The 20,348-nt window shown below is 40.9% G+C and overlaps 1 protein-coding gene across 2 annotated transcripts in view; it reads right to left on the minus strand.

Moving 5' to 3' along the window:
• KIAA1755 overlaps positions 1-20,348 on the minus strand; it is a 140,365-nt gene that overhangs the window by 81,187 nt on the left and 38,830 nt on the right. For both annotated transcript variants that reach the window (XM_082272012.1, XM_082272013.1), the window contains exons 3-5: positions 10,438-10,635; positions 6,397-6,520; positions 256-349 (exon numbers count right to left, since the gene is read on the minus strand). In XM_082272012.1, coding sequence (XP_082128138.1) covers positions 256-349; positions 6,397-6,520; positions 10,438-10,635 — 416 coding nt within the window. The remainder of the gene's footprint in view (positions 1-255; positions 350-6,396; positions 6,521-10,437; positions 10,636-20,348) is intronic.

Raw genomic sequence — 20,348 nt, forward strand, 5'->3', positions numbered from 1 at the left:
ACAAATATGGGTGACTCCATGTACATAAATCAAAGAGAAAAAAGACACAAAAAGGAGCACAGTATTTTCTTATATTAGACCAAAAAAACAAGAACTTTTAAGATTTTAATCCCAACACCAGACAACTTTTGTTTTTAGTTTACGATAGAATGGGGAAGGGTTAAAACCTTTGTCAGATTTTTATTGCTATCCGTTCCTTTGGGAGATTCCTTCTCACCTCCTGCTTATTCTATAGGTGTCAGACAGTGGGCTCACCTGGGTACATTGCAGAGCTGCATGGAGACAGGGAGATGGGGGGTGCTTCCTGGCATCCACTAAAACCATCAATCCAAGGTCTTTTATCTCCTTTCTAAAGAAACGGGTGAGAACAAGCATTATACACCAATGCAAGCTATAACATTAATAAGGATTGTGCTGCACAGGGTTTGTTAGTACACTTAAAAAAAAAGACAGCACACAATTCTCCTGCGCATGGAGGTCGGCCCCAAAGAGGTTCTACTCTAGGCTCTCCATCCATCTCCATAAAAAAAAATCCCAATAAGTGTATATTGATTGGTTTTCACAAAAGTTATCGCGTCTACAAACTGGGGGATAGATTTATGTCATTTTATTTATTTATTTATTTTTTACTAGTAGTAGCGGCAAACAGCGATTTTTAGCGAGACTGCGACATTGCAGTGGACAGATCGGACACCTAACTGACACTTTTGAGTGGACCAGTGACACTAATACAGTAATCAGTGCTAAAATTATGCACTGTTACTGTACTAGTGACACTGGCAGGGAAGGGGTTAACACCAGACACGATCAAAGGGTTAAAGGAGTCCCTAGGGGGTGCTTTCTAACTATATGGGGGATCAACTCACTGAATGAACACAGAGACCTGTGTTCCTAAATAGGAGGAACACATTATTCCTGTGTTCTTCTCTCACAGAACAGCGGTCTGCCTTGTTTACATCGGCAGACCGCTGTCTGTATCCATGGGGAGCGATCGAGGGTGGCCATCAAATATTGCGACCGCCGGACACACTGATTGGCTCCCCCTCTGGCCAGTCGTCATTTGTGCGTGCCTCTGGTGACACGTGGGTGCCCCCACTATCTGTTACATGAAGCGACGTATAGTCACTTTGCGTAATAAAGCCAACCTGCCACAGTAAAACTACGGCGGCTGGTCGGCAAGTAGTTAAAATAAGTGGTAAAATTATTTGGATGGATACCTTGAAGGTATTTAGAAGACGAATGGGCCACACACCCACCAGTCCGTCAAAATGGATTTGCCCCGTGTGAAAGAGGCCTTACAGAAGATTTGTATTTCCATACAGATCTTGAGCTGAGTTGAAAAAAAATGGAGGAGCTCATGCAATGCCCCCACAACACACTGATCACAGGTGCAATGCTCTGCAGTCTCCAATGCAAACATTTGTTAAATACACATTATTTTATGTTTTTAAAGTGCAGGATGCATTTATTACAATTTGGCAATGGGTGGACTATGCCTTTAAGATGAGACAGATTTTCTCTTCTAACAGATGCATAATTTAGGGAGAAGTACAGCCAAAACTCGTTTGGATGTACTTTACCTGTAGATCATAGGAGTGCAGTTTGTTCTGCACTCCTGTGACCCGTTTTCAGCTGAAGCCCGCTTTCGGCTGACATCACAGAGCCAGTCCAGGCTAGGGAAAGATTGCAACCATATGACCGGATTTCAGAGAGAGCCTGTGCCAGGCGCTCCTGCCCCATCCACAGCTTAGCGCTCCACCAAGCGTGGGGGCGGGGGGAGCAGACAGCGGTGATTGACAGTCATGGAGCACTAAGAACCGAGCGACCAACTGTGTTTGGTTTGTCTTAGAGCCGGAAGGGGACATATGCAGCATCAGACCGGTGCTGGATCCACCTAGGTAAGTATGATTTACAAAAAAGCCAAACCTCTCTTTTAGAAGTTGTCAGGGTCAGGTTTTATTCTATTACTGTTCTGTTCTAGTTCGGTAGAGGGAGACATTTACAAATCAAGTGGCGATATTATAATTGATGTGTCTCAGAATCTGTGCCAGAATTTATACATGTTCCCCAGTGTCTTTGATGACTAAAAAATACAAATGTGCCATATTTACTGAGGTCCACCAACATTTGTTGCATTAATACTAATGTTTTTTTCTAAACTTCATTTTTTTGGGGGGGGAATATACAAATGATTCAACCTTTGCTTTTTATCTTATTTCAAATGATTTTGAATGATATCTTTATTTTAAAAAAAAAAAAAGTAATTTGTTTGAATACACCCTGTATATAACTTCCAGGAGAGAAGTATGTGGGTATCTCCCTTACTCTGCAGTCTACATAGTCTAATCTCCCTGAGGTTCACTTCATAGTCCACCCACCCTCTTCCTGGCTAATACCTACCTTTCCACTCACCCTCACAGCCATGATCCATCTGCCAGAGCCCATAGCTTAAAGCCCTGTGTAAGCTTAGTATTGGTGGGTATCGAGGCTTACCCAGGGCTATGGACTATTCCCCCACCACCATGTAGCAGCGCTTGGGTTTTCTTACTTTGACACCAAGAAGTGCATCACAGAAGCAGGGGGAGAAGGTTACATGCTTCCTCATAGCTGTGAGTATGGGTGTTGCAAGGGTTCTGGCAAGTGAATGAAGCAGCAGAGGAGTGCAGCAAAGGTAAGTATAAGCAGAAGGGAGTGATTGGTAATATTGAAAACACTGAGATAGGTATTTAGCACAAGCTTTGGGAAGCACACTACTGGTGACCTAATAACTATGTTTATGTGGCCTAGCCGCAGTGGATTAAAGAAAGTTAATTTGAGTGGACATTCTGACTTTAGTACAGTTGCGGGGTTTGCTGGAAAGCTTTAGTAGTTCACCGACTAGTTTTGCTTTATGCTTGGATTGGCACTTTAAGTATCCTTGAGAAGGATATTTTTTGCAGCATTGTGGCGACCAACTTCCCATACAGCAAACCTCAGCCTTTTTGAAAACCAGGCCCCTTGAGTACATGTCAGGCAAACTCCTTGATTTCCCTAAAGGCCTTATCTTTTCTCAGTCACCAGGTGGCAACTGGGAATTAGGTAAAATTTTAAAAGCTGATGAATCTCCTTTGCGATGCCGGTCTCAAGAGACTCTCTGCTGCTATCTTTTCTGCCCTGGAAAAAAAGATTGCAGTACAAATGCTATGAAACCATTTCAAGTCGTACGGTGTGAAAAATGTTCTTTATATGAAAGTGTTTCTGCATGATTTGCCAGCTTTAAGGACTAGTGAGCCTTAATATTTATTATACATAAACATGCTAATAATAAAAAATATGCCCCAACGCTTCAACTTGCTAACCAGCAAAGGGATTATAGTAAAAGATGACCAGTTATAAATGGACTTAAAGATACGTTGTCACTTTTGCCCATTTGTGGTCAATTGTTGTGATTGGCAGATCTAGCTGGTACACTCCAAATTTATGTTCAGGCACATGTTGGCAGTTCAATGATATCCCTTTTGTGACACTGGCCTAAAAATTACATCACTGGGGTGGACAATTCCATACAATGTTACATCTAAACTCCTGGTATGGTCTTAATTGCATAATTACATTGGACCAACTTGGACCAATGTAAGTATACTGTACATATTTCATACCTGATGGGCCACTTTGGAAGTTAAAAATCACATAGTTAGCACTGCTACAGTGATCACTGTGATTACTGGGAGCGGCTGTCCCACTGCATTGTCAGGGTTATTGGGTGATTAAATAATAGAAATCTCATATAGATTTTGAACAGCACAGCTTCCATTTTGTTTGAAGGTGAATGAAAGTTCATATATGTTCTTTTGCAAAATGTCTCTTACAAGAAATTCAACAGAGATCTTTGTATTCCTTTTGTCATAAATAACTGATACATTGACATCTCATCAGATAAGACATAATGGTAGTGCCAGACGTTAGTCTGTCTGTAAGTATTTCAACAATGGACAATAGTGTATTCATTAGGTTCATTTGAACTATATATTTTTAAAGATACATTATTATGTGTGAGAAGATATTAGCAAAAATTATGTCATTATATTATGTAAGGCATATACATATTTAGAAATTATCTGTCTACCATATGTTGGGTTTATATTCTTGCTAAATAACAAATCTTACTTAGAATACTTTTCTATTAAGTGTAAGGACATATGTATCTTGTAACTAATTACTGCATTTTAAGGCATGTGGTAGGAGTGTTTATATAAGAATTGCTTTGGACTGGGCTAGGTAAAATAAATGCTACAAGCCAGAAGCTTTTCTTGATAGTATAAGACACAGACAAGTGATTTAAATCATTGAACCAGTCTTAGGTCAAAGGTTATCTTTAAATAGTGGTCTCATTGTATGTTCTAATTAGTCTAACTACTAAATCTAATGAACGGTACAATACTGCCTCCTTTGGACAAGCTACCAAATGCAGTCTTGGGATAATTTAGTATTTTCCAATATAAAAATATTATATTGTATTAATAATTATCTTTATAAATGGTTTACCAGATCCAATAGTTGCCAAGATGAATGATGGAGATTAGATGGACATTTATGTATGTACTGAGAGTATGGACAAGTTTTTATGTTGTGTTTTATGGTTAATCTTGAATATTAAGAAATCATCATTTAAATTTATTATCCAAAGTATTGGGTTAATTATTAAAGAGGTGTGACTATGACCTCACCAGTTAATGGGTAGAATGTCCCAACCAATGGGGATAATGTTTCATCCCTCTGGGTTTAACTTATGGTAATTTTAACAGTCCTTTGTTCATATCATATAAAAAGGAGAACCCAGATGTAATAGGACACATCATTACAGGCTGACAACACCCCTTATACTTGCAACATACACACTACTACATCCATTTATATACTCATCCAGACATACTCCATCTTACTCCATCATTTATCTGAAGCTTTGAGGGACGCCAAACGAAACTCCTCCCTCACAGGCCACCATCTTGGGAAGGCATCGATCTTAAGGACTCTGGTAATGACCATTTGAAGCTAGCAGCCATCTTAAGTGTGGTAAATATACCTTGTTGTGTTATTTGATTTTATTCAATATTGTTTATTTCTTTCCTTATATGTTTTATATTGCATATTTAAAGGGTAATAGGATTACAATCCCAGCCGTATAAACCATAGTAGATTTTTCTCTAAAAAGCTGATTTTTGTTTTTATACATTTTTATTAATATCAGATTCAGTGCATTATTTGCAATTTTAGTCTCCCGTTTTGTATAGCTTATTCTCGCTCCATCTGCAGTGGAGTGACTGTCGGCTGTGCGATTCGCAGACAATTGTGGTCTGTTTGTATAGAATACTTGCCTATGGTTTATGCTATACCTGGGGAAATGGTAATCTTGTTTCATTTTCACTTTCATTATTGAGCTACACATCACATTGCATTTATCATTTTAAGTTTGTATTTTATGTAGAGTTATCTTTTTGTGTCATTTCCAGTTTGATCATATATTGTGAATACATGTCTTGTGAATAAATATTCTTATATATATTCCAAACTGTAGACTGTACTCACTAAGATTGGTATATGCTTTTAAAAAGAAATTAATCAATTAAAAAGAATTCGTTACATATTGATTTGTGGAAATAAGTTGAGATTCTCCTACCTCACAGATCTTTGCTTATTGACATAAATAGACACTGTTATATTCAGAGCAGTATAAATATTCTGACAGCATACTGACCATAAGGGGTTGGCTCATTTGGCATTTCCACATTTTACCTTTACCTCTCCACCATGTCCAATCTGAGAATACCTTGTATTCATTGAAAAAATAGGAGCTCTTTGAATAGCAGAAGTAAGAATTGAGGAACCTTCTGTGGCTAGTTTTCAGTGGGGCAGCCCCTTGGCACAGGACCTGAAAGATCATGGTGATCATTGTAGAAGCACCAGCTACTACAATGATTGTCAGTTTCTCAGGTGTGAGATATGCATAATTACATTGGTCCAGTACGTAATTAAGATCACGCTGGAAGTTCAACTTTAAAGGAAGGTTTCCCATAGGATCTCAACAAAGTCACCCAGAAGGAGGGAACCCCTGTTCTCCTCTATGACGCACTTCAGTGGGGGGATGGCACTGCCACTCTGAAATAGGTGAACTGCTAGGAAGTCTTTTGAAACCCCTTTTCACTACTTTACTAACACCCCAGGGAAACTAAATATAAACAAGTAGAGTGTAATCCATTACTTGCTCATCTCTATTCATTAGTTCCTATTTCTGATGTGAAACTCAGTCTATTGTACCTTGACACCACCAAGCAAACTGCAAGTATATTGTACATTTCAGCAGACAATTTTATTCAGAAAGTAATAGAGGCCACAGTTCAACCAGATTTATCATCTCACCTGGCCACTGAACACAGGTAGAGTAAGAGGCGTGCCACCTCCTTCACTGAGCACCACGATGCATCCCAGGCTGAACTATCTGTGGTCACTTGGATTATAGCCCTGCCCATCTTGTCCCGGCTTCCTAGGATTACAATAACCAGAATTAAACATTTATGATAACTCCACAAAAAGACATCAAAATATATGCATTTCAATAACATGTATGAAATGCTATGCTTCAAAGAAAGTGGGTGGGAAAAACAGAAACTGCCCCAGTTTACTAAGGTTTTAGGGCTTTGTACACAGGCTTTGGCGTATTTTTACTTGCATGTTTGTATTGGCTCGTGAAGCCACTGATCAAAATCATGGGTCAATAGGAATGTTCAGGAGTGGCAGAGCCAACATCCAACTCTACAATATAGTGTTGAAATGGTTTACTGTAGCACAGGCTGTAGAAGAATGCATTTATAGTGCATCCGGAAAGTATTCACAGCGCTTCACTTTTTCCACATTTTGTTACGTTACAGGCTTGTTCCAAAATGGATTAAATTCATTATTTTCTTCAAAATTCTACAAACTATACCCCATAATGACAACGTGAAAGAAATCAATTTGAAATCTTTGCAAATTTATTAAAAATAAAAAATGAGAAAAATCACATGTACATACGTATTCACAGCCTTTGCTCAGTACTTTGTTGAAGCTCCTTTGGCACCAATTACAGCCTCAAGTATTTTTGAGTATGATGCTACAAGCGTGGCACACCTATTTTTGGGCAGTTTCTCCCATTCTTCTTTGCAGGACCTCTCAAGTTCCATCAGGATGGATGGGAAGCATCCGTTCACAGCCATTTTTAGATCTCTCCAGAGAAGTTCGATAAGGTTCAAGTATGGACTCTGGCTGGGCCACCCAAGGACATTCACAGAGTTGTAGCCACTCCTTTGTTATCTTGGCTGTGTGCTTAGGGTCATTGCCCTGTTGAAAAATGAAACTTCGCCCCAGTCTAAGGTTCAGAGTTCTCTGGAGCAGGTTTTCATCATGGATGTCTCTATACATTGCTGCATTAATTTTCCCTCGATCCTGACTAGTCTTCCATTTCCTGCTGCTCAAAAACCTCCCCACAGCATGATGCTGCCACCACTGTGCTTCACTGTAAGGATGGTATTGGCCAGGTGATGAGCGGTGTCTTTTTTTCGCCATACATGACACTTGGCATTCAGGCCAAAGTGCTCAATCTTTGTTTCATCAGACCAGGGATCTTTGTTTCCCATGATCTGAGAGTCCTTCAGGTGCCTTTTGGCAAACTCTAAGTGGGCTGTCATGTGTCTTTTACTGAGGAGTGGCTTCCGTCTGGCCATTCTACCATACAGGCCTGATTTGTGGAGTGCTGCAGAGACGGTTGTTCTTATGGAAGGGTCTTCTCTCTCCACAGAGAAACACTGGAGCTCTGTCAGAGTAACCATCAGGTTCTTGGTCACCTCCCTGACTAAGACCCTTCTCCCCCCGATTGCTCAGTTTAGCCACGCAGCCCACTCTAGAATGGGTCCTGGTGGTTCCACACTTCTTCCATTTATGTATGATGGAAGCCACTGTGCTCACTGGATTAAAAGCAAAGAAATTCATTCTTAGGATAAGAGTAAAAGCTAAAAATCAATAATTTGGCTGCAGCCCACTTCAAAAAATACAACCCTAGAAAGGGTTATATCAAATGTGTGTATAAGAAGAGAGAAGTGATTGGCGCTGCCAGATAGAAGATATATAACAGATGTGTAAAGTGGGTTTCTGATGGTGGGTACTTAATATCTAATAGACTAAAAAAATTCACCGTTGTGAGGCAAAGTGACTAGTGCAATAAAAATAAATATCGTGTCATCTACAATATCCATACATTGAAAATACGCAACAATAAAACCATATGTATTCACTTATGTGCAAGAAAGTGCAAAGTGCCGAAAGGTGGATAATTGACCACTAAAATATATATATATAAATAAATAAATAAAAAAATCCAAAATATGAAAAAGTGCTAAATGCAACAGGTGTAGTCACCCTAATTCCCAATATGGATATCTATAATTAAAATTAAACGAAAAAAACTAATCCAACCACCTACAGTGAGGAGATGTCACACAACCCTATGTGTGAACCTATGGTGATAACATTCAATAAACAATCAGAAATGGTATAAATATACAGTATATGGCCGTGATTAAATATAAATCAGGTGCAAGATACAAAAATGTAAAACATATATATATATATATATATATATATATATATATATATAAAATATAAAAACCAATAGATGAAGTACAAAAAAAAATATATAAAAATTGTAACAAAGAAGTGTCCAGTACAATTTTAAATAAGTGCAGAGTCCACAGAAATAATTAAGGTGCTCTTTTTGAAGTGACCCAGGATGGGTAAGTGGGTGAAAGATAAGGTGCTCCCCCTTCCTTAAGTCCCGCGCTTACCAGAGTTGGATACCCCTACAGGGGTGAATCGCAGATCGATACTAGGGATCGCTCCCATGCAGCAGGGGTCCGGTCCCTGTTCCTTTCTGGCTTATCCCAATTGACCTGGTCACACTCCAAAGCAATGTTAGGTGGCTTTCAACATCGATATCCCAAGGGAAATAAATAGCCAGGACAATCCCAGGACATATATGGGAAAAAATGCTTCTGATAGTGAAGGATCGTTTTGCAAAAATCCTTTATTTAGTAACATAAGACAGGTACTCACATAAGTAGCTAAAACCAAGCGTATCCGTATGGATTAGGAGCCGCAACCTCCTCTCTCGTGTTGTGCACTCAGGAACGGCGTGCGTTCCAACCGCCGAATGTGCGTCTCAAGCCTTCAGATCAATGGGCGGAAGTGATGTGGTTACGCTCTCGACATGTTTCGTCACACTGACGTCATCGGGAGTAGCGCCACTTCCGATGATGTCATTTCTATGACGAAACGCGTCAAGTTGCAACGCACGCTGCCTCGATCTGGGCCCTTACTTTGAACTGCACGCCGTTTTCCCCACTTCCGGGTACGGCGGAAGTTCATACGAGCGGACTCGGAAGATAGCCGCGAGGCTTAGAAGTCTTAGAAGGCGCACCAGCTTTCTCTTATCCAGCGAATATTTTAAAATTTTTCTTGTTTGATTGGCGTGATGTTTTTTGAAATAAAGAGGATTTTTACCGTCTACACTATGAGGAGTTTTCTTCATTCTATACCCTGAGCATACACAGCGAAAGAGTCGTGGATCCCCATCCCTCACCAGGAAATCGGAACTACTGTGACCAAGCTTTTACTGATTCCAGCTGGCGTACGCCACCTGGAATCCACCAGATCTGGTAAGTGGGAATTCTTACCATCTCACACCGAAGCGGAGGGTCACACCACTGTTGCATATATGTATGCACCGACACTTTGAAGAGTCACATGAAAAGACTTTTGTTTATTGCACATTTGTACTGTTTCGTATCAGCACTATTGTTTTACGGACTTTATGATTTTTATGCATGATTGATTTGTAGGACATTATTGTTCTTCCCTGCACTTCATATTTACTTTATACCTTATTCTTCACGCTAAAATTTTTTAGAGCATATTGGGCTGGTTTTTTTTCACATTTTTTATTCACAATTTTTAATTTGATTTTTATAATCAATTATCTATTTATGGAGCAATCAGTAATAGCACATTGCACTTTTTAACAAACTATTTGGAAGGAATAGGTATATGTATGGTGATACCTTACCGTTGATTCACTTAGTGCACTAAAACCTATGGATGGTACACATAATTTATTTTAAATATATTTATTGTCACATTAGCACCAGGCACTATTTTTAATCTAGGGGTAGCGCAGTTTTATTTACCTGCATTTCCATACAATATTCATTGTTTGAACTAGCAGCTCCCATTTTATTCATTTGATTGATATCCACATTGGACACACCAGTGGCGCAAGTGATATACAAATACTCAATGTGTAAGTGTTTCTCTTTAAAGTGGTTATTTGTGCTATTTGCAGGTAAACATCTGAAGGCAGATTTTAATACATACCTGGAAGACATGCAATCCCAGAATACAGTAATTTGGCACTAAGATCTTGACACTGTATAGGAGGATCATTAATGATCTCCCAAGGTATGGTCCCTCTAGATGGAGAGCCTACAATGGAAACCCACAGACCAGATTTGGATGGCACTTTCTGCACTGATGAGGTCACCTCGACACCTGGGGTGGCATTCACTGCTGATCCTGTCGGAGAAAGAGAAGTGCTGTTAGAGGAGAGAGAAAAGTAGATATCACTAAAAGAAAAAAAAAAAAAAAATATATATATATATATATATATATATATTTTTTTTTACGTATAAGACTGTACTGTGGAAGCTTTTGCCGAATAAGACAAGCAGAGGACAAAGGACTAGTCACGCGCAATGCCTGGGGTCTCCCTGCAGCTGGTCTTTTCATCTTTACAGACTTACAATACCTTGTTTTACAATGTGTCTCTGTGTGGAAGCAGCCATCTTACTGAAGCCTTAGGGCTGAGTTACTAAAGGCAAATAGATTGCACTCTGCAAATGCATTTGCTCCAGAGCTTAGTAAATGAGGGTGATAAAAGAAAAGGAATTGGCAGCACTCCAGGTTGAGTCAAAATCCAGATTTATTGACTGGACATCCAAATATGACAATCGTGACAAGGTAGACGCGTTTCACACACTGACTGTGTGCTTAATCATTACGTAATGATTAAGCACACAGTCAGTGTGTGAAACGCGTCTACCTTGTCACGATTGTCATATTTGGATGTCCAGTCAATAAATCTGGATTTTGACTCAACCTGGAGTTCTGCCAATTCCTTTTCTTTTATCAAGTTTTCACGGAGGCGAGCCGGGGCATGCACCTGTGTGAGTCATCAGGCAATCACACCACCTCGAGCAGTGAGTCCTTGTCTGTTCATTAGTAAATGAGGGGAAGCTCTGCTGACTTCCATCATCCAATCACGTGCAAGCAAAAATGCTGCAGTTTTTTTTGCTTGCATGTGTTTGGGTATTCATTGCAAAGTGAAGCTTTACCTTATTTACTAAGTTTTGGAGCAAATGTGCAAACAGTGCAACTGCACGTGTAAAGTGAACAGTCTATGTGCTTTGAGTATTTATCAACCCCCATGGCTTTGCTTCTCCATATCAGAGCTACCCTTTGATGACTGGTGATTTAATGATTGTGATAATGATCAAGAAGCAGTAAGATAGTTGAATCACAGATCTGGAGAATGATTTCAGCTGGAGCTAGGAGATCCTTCCACTGCATGTCCTCATGTACAGATTCCTTCCCAGGAAGGAGAACAGCAAGGAGCACAATAGGGACATTACCAAGCCTCACTCCAAATCTCCTGAAACTACATGTGAGAGGCAGCAATACCTTTGATGATCTCACGCTGAAGATATAAAGCTATTAGGTTGCAAAACAGGAGTGCCTAAGCATGGTCACATGCCAGGAAGTGTACTGCTATTTTTCTGAAAGATTGTAAGACAAAAGGTACAGTCATAGGTTTGCGCAGCCTATTGCATTAGGGTGTGCACCCCAAAGCCCAAACACATATCCCTGTGTATATACTGATGGTGTCAATAGGGTAGAGATCGGTGTCTGTAGTTTTATTGTTATTTTTTACTCTTTTTTACAATTTTATTTTTTTTGTTAGCCCAGTTAGGGAGCTTTGGTGAAATATCAGGGCTCTAAACAGGGGGAATCTGCACCACAAGGGGTGATTAGGGTATGCCCAGGCACATCTGACACACCCTGTGCGCACGCCTATGGGTACAGTATATTAAAGCTAGGTTCAGACTGGCTGCAGTTTGCAGTCAGTTTTTAAAAGGAGTCAGGTGCCTCTGTTCACCAGTTCAGCTGCAATACGGGTGAAAATTTTTGCTTGAATTTGCATCTGAACCTCACCTAAAATTGCACAGAACTCTTTTCAAAAACAAACCGCTGCCTCCATGGACATGTGTGAACTGACTCCATTGCAAGCTGGTCTGGTTCACATGTTATGCAAATTGGATGCAGTTCAAAACACGTCAGATTCGCTTATTTGTGAACCGAGCCTCAGGGTACTACTTAGGCCCCTTTCACACGGGGTGGATCCGTTTGGACGGACTCTGCCAGCTCAGTGGGGATCGTTCTGTTGATCCCCGCTGAGCAAGCTGATGACAGGTCTGTCTCCGCTTACTGTGCAGAGACGGAGCTGTCAGAGTCCCACTCTCCTTTATGGGGAAATCTGATGAAAATGGACAAACTGTCCATTTTCATCTGATCCCATCCGATCCGACCTGCTGAACAGATGGTGAATGTATCGCCATCTGTCTGTTTTCAGCGGATCTTGTGGGATCGGATGCCAGAGGGGTGTCCGCCTCCCCATAGAGGAAAAAAAAAATACATCTGATCCTATCCGATCTGACCCGCTGAACAAATGATGAACGTATCACCATCTGTCTGTTTTCAGCAGATCTTGTGGGATTGGATGCCAGGCGGGTGTCTGCCTCCCCAAAGAGGAAAAAAAAAACATCTGATCCCATCCGATCCGACCCACTGAACAGATGGCAAACACATTGCCATTTGTCTGTTTTCAGCAGATCTTGTTGGATCAGATGCCAGGCGGGTGTCCGTCTCCCCATAGAGTAAAAAAAAAGGATCTGATCCCATCCGATCCGACCCACTGAACAGATGGCGAACGTATCACCATCTGTCTGTTTTCAGCGGATCTTGTGGGATCGGATGCCAGGCGGGTGTCCGCCTCCCCATAGAGGAAAATGGGTGGCCTCGATCAGTTCCGCCTGAAAAACGGACAGGCAGACCTGATTGGTCCGATCGTGTGAAAGGGGCCTTACTGTACAATAGTACAGTTACCAATTCTAGAAAATTCTATAAAATGTGAAAGTTTCACTTTTTGAGTTCAGGTCCACTTTAACTGTTTCATTAAAGGATCTCAGCTGAAACGTTATAAAGTAAACATGATTCCTTTAGCCCCATATCTCTAGTGCTTGATGCTATTAAAAGCATCTGACACAGTGGAAACCCCAATTCAGAAGAATGATCCTTCAACTTGGTGTGTCACAGAAATATGTTATGCTTTTGGGGGTCACATGGGGTCATGAGTTATTTCTATACTGTACAAGGATCTGATTCCTGAATAAATACACATAGTTCACACTCTGCAAGTTCCCAAGAGTATGACCCTTAATACATGGCACCAGCGAATATGGAATAGACTATAACAATTTAAGAAACTGTGCCTGACATGTTCAGACATATGCTGCTTTTGGAATTATATTAAGATTGCATTCATATATTTAGATTGCATTCATATAGCATACAGTGGATATTATTAAGAGATGTGAACCATGTGGAAGAACATTTAATATGTACATCCTTTATTTTAGGGCTTGTTAAAAAAATGGAATTTTATTTACATGTTTGCATAATTTATGTTAGCTTCATCAATCAAACTGAAAAATACATTCTTCAAATAAATTAACACCACCAAATCAGATATGTACATGTAGTTAGAATAGATGAATTCTTTCAGTTACAGTGCAGACTGCAGACAAGCTTATTGTAAACAATGCAATGGCTGATACCTGCGTCAACAGCTATTAAAGCACAAGAGAATAAAATGCAGTGGTAAGTTATCCTTTATAGTAAACCTTTACCTTTAAGACTCGATTCACACTAGAGTGACTTGTCAGGCGACTTGTCAGCCTGACAAGTCACGGTCCCTCGCAGTCCATTGACTGCTACAGGACCCGTTCTAATAGGAGCGACACAAGTCGCTCCGACTTAGAAAAAGGGTCCTGTACTACTTCGTGGCGATCTCGGAGCGACTTGCATAGACTTCCATTATGTGAAGTCCGTGCAAGTTGCGCCGAGGTCGCCTTGCACGGGACTGCACAAGTCGCCCCCCGAAGTAGTACAGAGTTGTGCCGCCCCAGTGTGAACCGACTCTTAATGTGTTAAGACTCATGTTTAGGTACCCAGAGTCTTATCACGCAACATTAAAAAAAAAAAAAACGTTATACTGCTCTGTGCAGTGGTTTTGCACATAACAGGCCTGATCCTCCTCTTTTCGCGGGCACTCCAGGCTCCTCCCTCCTGCCAAGTGCCCCCCACAGCAAACAGCTTGTTGTGGGGGCATCCAATCAGGCCTGCTCCCAAGCTGCTGCTCTGCGTGTTCATTCAGGCACCCATCCCCTCTCTCTTTTCATTGGCTCACTGGCTGTGACTGCTGTCTCAGCCAATGAGGAGGGAGAGTTCCCGGAGTGCCGAGACTGCCGTGCACATAGCTGGATCACAGCTGCAGACAGGTTTTTTTATAAGAATATATACTCCAATAGGTGTATATCCCTCGCGCCTATGGTATCCTATTTGGGAGGGGATGGGTTAATAAATAAACGTGAGTGTGGGGTAGTGATAGCAGCTGCTATAAGATAAGTAGTGGATGAGATAAGGAAAACCCCAGGATATTGGGATTTAATATAGCGCTTGCTGGTGCTAGCCAGGGATGGACAATCGCTTGTCAGTAATCTGGGTTTTGATAATGGGCAATCAAAGTGGTAAAAAATTCATGAATAATAAATACTAAAAATATATGTGTAGCACGTGAGTGGATAATGGTAACACAGTAATAATCACAATGTATTTGACACAATATGACAATCAATAAAATAAAATAAGTCGCAATAAAATGGATTCACAGTATAAAACCCATGTGTGCCATAAAGTGCAAGAATAGTGCCAATAGTGGGGGGTATGCAAGAAAAAATGGATAGCTGGAGTTTTTTAGGGCATAGATCTATGACTGTACTAAACAATACCAGCACACTGATATTACAGGAACTGAGAGTAATGCATTACATATCCAGGATCATCCATCCACGTCAAGCCTTTGAATAAGTCAGATGTAGCATAAAGATAGAGATCATAGATACAACATCAGCGATCAGTTACTGCGTTAGATAGTGCAATGAGAATATTAATGTAACTAAGGTGTTTGATGATACAAGTTTTTTTACAGTAAAAAAAATGTTTTATAGTAAAAAAAAAAAAGTCCTTGGAAGTAGTCGACGGACTGCAGTATGGATGGTTGCCAAAACAAGGCAAAATTTGAACGAATTCATCAGGTATGAGAGATACAATACTCATTACAGAAGTGGTATATAAAGAGATATCATCACACGAGATATCTCTTGCTTCATCTTATCGGAAAATATCTCAGGTGTTACTTAAGTGAACATATGGGAAAAACTAAAAATTTGTGGCAGACTCTTGACAAAACATGCTTTTTGCCCCAGTGTTTATTAGGGAACGTGTCCTCTACGGCTGGGTATAGCTTCTGTCTCTAGGCAGTTAGACACTAGGCTAAACTGAAGGCACAGCCCCATCTAATAGCTATAACTCATGCATCCACTGGATGTGCTCAGTTTGGTTAAGTGTCCTAAGAAAGTATGGAAGTATGGAAGAGTGTCTTTCCACTCTTATTAGGTTTTATCATGGAGAAGTTACAACTTCAGTTGATGCCAATTTTGGCCCTACATACATGGTCCTATAGGCAGTATCTAAGTCTTACAAAAAAGTCAGATAAAGGTGGATTGTTGTGTATTGTAGTTCAAAGGACTCTAGAGTAGCTATCATCCGCAAAATCAAGTCACATATAAAAACATCAAAAATACCTAAGTTTCGTCCTGGATGCAACCCAAGGTGCACGTATGTTCCTTCCCAAGGAAAAGCTTTTGACCCTCCGCTCCATGCTTGCTTTTACATGAGTATGCTAGGTTTCATAGTAGCCTATAACAGGGCATTCCCTTATGCTCACTTTCATTGAAGACTGCCACAATCCTGACAGCATGGGACAAACATTCCCTTTTTTTGGATCACCCTATGAGCCTAGGCACCAAAGCCAAGCTGGCTATTGGTGGCTTTCCAGCTTGACATTGGAGTCAGGGAATCAGAGAAATATTGGTGTGGAATGACAGGCTGGGGTGAAGTTCTGGATTCCCCATCAGTTCGGTGGATGTGGTCTTCAGAGGAATCAATGTCCTAAAGCTCAGGGAGATTTTTTCTGCCCTTCAGCACTGGACCCCCTAACTCAGCAGACTGCTGGTTTGGGTCCAATCCAACAACACCATAGCTATTGCATACATATTTCATCAAGGCATAACCAGGAGTCAAGCCACTCTCTGAGAAGTGGACCCCATTCTGACTTGGGCAGAACTTCACATTTACTGTCTACGTTGCACATTCCAAAAGTGGAAAATTGGCAAGCAGAATTCTTAAGCCACCAACAGCTGGATTCTGGGGAATGGTCCTTCAGCCTGGAGATGATTCACTCTCTCTGTCCCCGGTGCGGAATGCCAGATGTAGACCTACTGGCTTCCAGGCTCAACCACAAACTGGACAAGTTTGTACCCAGGTCAAGGGATCTCCAGACCTTTGGAGTGGATGCCCTAGTCCCTCTGTTAATCCTTCGGAGTGGATGCCCTTGTCCAGAGGCGTAACTAGAACCTTCAGGGCCCCGGTGCAAGAAACCATGAAGGGCCCCCCCCGGACCCCTGGCCGGGGCCCTTCCCTTCAAGCCCGGGGCTCTTCCCACTGATCCTGGGGCCCTTTACTCCGCTTGCGGGGCCCTTTATTGCGGTCCCACAGCGGGTCCCTTTCCTGCCATCTTGGGGCCTCCCCACGGTGGTGGAATGCCGGGGCCCGGTTGCAAGTGTGACCTTTGCGATCCTGGAAGTTCACCCACTGGTGTCAGTAGTTTTTATTTTTTGGTATTTTAATTGTATTATTTTTTATCATTTTATTTTATTTTTTTACAATGTCACTGACTATGACTCTGTCCATTTAGAGAAGCAAGGAGCTGGTAAATTACATATTTACCGACCCCTTCTTGGTTCTCTATTGTTAAACATCCCCTGCAGCAGCCGGCAGGAAAGGGGAGGGATCACAGTGGGGGGGGGGGGGAGACCAGAGGAGCACACAGGGGCCCAGAGACAGCAGAACACAAGTGAACTGGATAGGAGGAGTGGCGGGGGCAGCATACAGAGGATCCAATCTCCTCCATTTTCTTTCTGCTACAGGAGGAAAAAGGAGGACAGTGATTTCTCTACATGCTGCCCCCGCCTCCCCTCCTATCCAATACTGGGCCCCCTGGAGCATTGGGCCCGGTTGCAATCGCAACCCCTGCAACCCCTGTAGTTACGCCCCTGCCCTTGTCTTTGTTGATTCAGCTCAACCGGATTTATGCATCTACCCTCTTAAACTCCTACCTCGTTCTCTTCGGAGGATAGAGAGGGAAGGCATACCAGTGATTCCCTTTTCTACTGGATTGGACCAGGAAGATGTGGTACTCGGATATAATCAGATCACTAGAAAACTCTGCACAGACCCTACCTGACTTCTGGACCTTCTTTCACAAGGTTTCATCCTGCTTCACAGTCACTGGATTTGACGGCATGGCTGTTAAAGCCCAAGCCCTGAGGGACAGGGTTCTTTTAGAAAGCCTTCATCTGAACTGTGTGGAACACATCAGGTAAGCAGGGGTTAAAAAAAAGGGGGGGGGGGGAGGCTGAAGGCCAACTTTAACTCTCCTATGTCCTGTGATGTACCCCAAGTAGGGTTTTTACAAGAAATCTAAAAATCCTGTTTTTTATTTGTTGGCCTGTTTCCACAAGTAAAATATTTTCCAAGGAAAGTTACTCTTCTGACTTTTGCCATTTTGTTGCCGCTCTTGGCCTCATTTAGTACATACATGGGGTATAGGCACTAGATGGAGCTATGTCTTCTGTTTTGTATAGTGGCCAACCTCCTAGAGGGTACATCTACACCCAAACATAGAAGGCTGGCTGTCTCCCCCGTTGAACTACTGTAATAAAGGATTTTAAGGTTTGCACAAAAAAAAAAATCCCCCTTTGTCTGCCATTACAGCCTCGAATGCTCCCAAAGAAGTTATTCAAGTGCTGTGAATGCCTCTTCTGTGAGTGGGTAACCAAGCCCTAAAGAGAATCTGTCACCGTCTTGAATGGACAAACCTAAATGATAAAACAGTTTAATTACCTATTTTCTGCTGGACTGAAGGCACAGTGGGTAAGAGTGATCCTAAAAAAATATATTAAATCGGCGCAATCATAAACAAAAAACAATAAGTGCTGAAATAAATAAATTCACCTAATGGCAGCTAGCATATAGTGTCTTCCACTAAACAAATAAATATAATAAACATCAAATAAAATGCAGCACACAAAATATCTATTCAGTGCATAATAGGTGCCACATAAATAAAATCAGTACTATAATACTGTGCAGTGACCAATTAATTCAAATAAATTAATTATTATATAATATATATATATATTATTATATAATTATATATTATATTATTATATATTTATTATATATATATATATATATATATATATATACGTATATGATAAATAAAATATATCAAAAATGTAAAAAAAACAAGGAGTTAAGTGAAAGCCCTGGTGTGAGGGTCGAACACAAACACCTTGTTTAAAGTGATGAAGGTCTAGAAATGATGAAGAAAAGGAATGAAAATAGTGAAATTAAGCAGAAAAAAGGAGAATGGGGAAAAGTTGAAAGAGAAAGGGAAAGTAAGAGGGCTGAAAAAAAAAAAAAAAAAAAAAAAAAAAAAAAAAAAAAAAAAAAAAAAAAAAAAAAAAAAAATGGTAGAGGGGAAAGAAGGAAAAAGAGGGAGGGAGTGAAGGAAAAGGGGGAAATAGAGAAAAGGAAGGAAAGAAGAGGGAGGAGGGGGGGAGGAAGGGAAAAAAAGGGGAAAGGGGAGGAGAGGGAAAGAAAGGAAAGCAGAGGGTTGGATGGGGAGGGAAAGGGGGAGATAGGAAGGAAAATTAGTAGAGGGCTAGTGGGATTTTAACGGTACTTAAATCAACGATGGAAAAACCACCATGTATAAAAATATATAAATTTTATTATTCCATTAAAAATTACATACAGAGAGAAGAGAAAAAGATTATTGTAAAATAAAAAATTGTACAAAATAGATTACCATCATAGTCATATCAATTACATACAGTTCTGAACATTGCGGGCAGTATCGATGTTATGCAAGCTCCGATAACCCCAAAACAGGGTACCGGGCCTTAACCCAACATGTTTCGCGGGTTTCAACACTCCGCTTCTTCAGGGGTGTAAAATTGTACACTATATTGGTTGCCTTAGAGTTCCTGTGCAATAGAAATATGTTATGAGAACATTGTAATCAACAGTTGTATGCAGAGGGGTTGTTTGCATGCACAAACACATACAGGTCCAGGGTTCCCACCACCAAAACACATGCAGGGGTATCCACCCAGTGAACGCCTCACCCACGGATGTGGAGGGGGTCATTAGGGTAGCGTGATTTTAATAATAAAGGTTATGTGTGACAATGTCACAATACCTGTATGTGATAGTATCAATATCTGGTAGATCATAGAATGCCCATGAGGTTGTATGGCCAGACAAAGTGGCACTTCTTTCTGTTGAGCATAAAAATATTTATGTAATGCCGTAGCCAAGGGGGGGCTCTAGGCCTTTAAGGACACACAGCTCCATTAAGATTAAAGCTTACCAAACTTGAGTTGGAAGTATGCAAGTGTATCTATAAATACATCATGATGTTCCAAGTAGTTCTTTTTGGGCTCCAAGTTTGCATATAAGCAATTATGGAGGGATGTATGGGTGTTCCGGATAAAGGCTCCCTTTAAGGAGGTAAGGGGCACTTGAATGCCTGTATAGTAAAAAACAGATTGTATATAGATTAGGAGAGCATGAATCTAGGCATATGCAAATCTGTCATATCCAAAGAATGGCTCCCAGCGCTTACCTCGTGTCTGGTCTACTAGTGTATACCCCGGCATCTGCAAGGGAATTGTTTGCCCGCCACCTTATGAACATCCCCTCAA

The sequence above is a fragment of the Pelophylax lessonae genome, assembly GCF_965119305.1.
Source record: "Pelophylax lessonae genome assembly, chromosome: 11".
Lineage (NCBI taxonomy): Eukaryota > Metazoa > Chordata > Amphibia > Anura > Ranidae > Pelophylax > Pelophylax lessonae.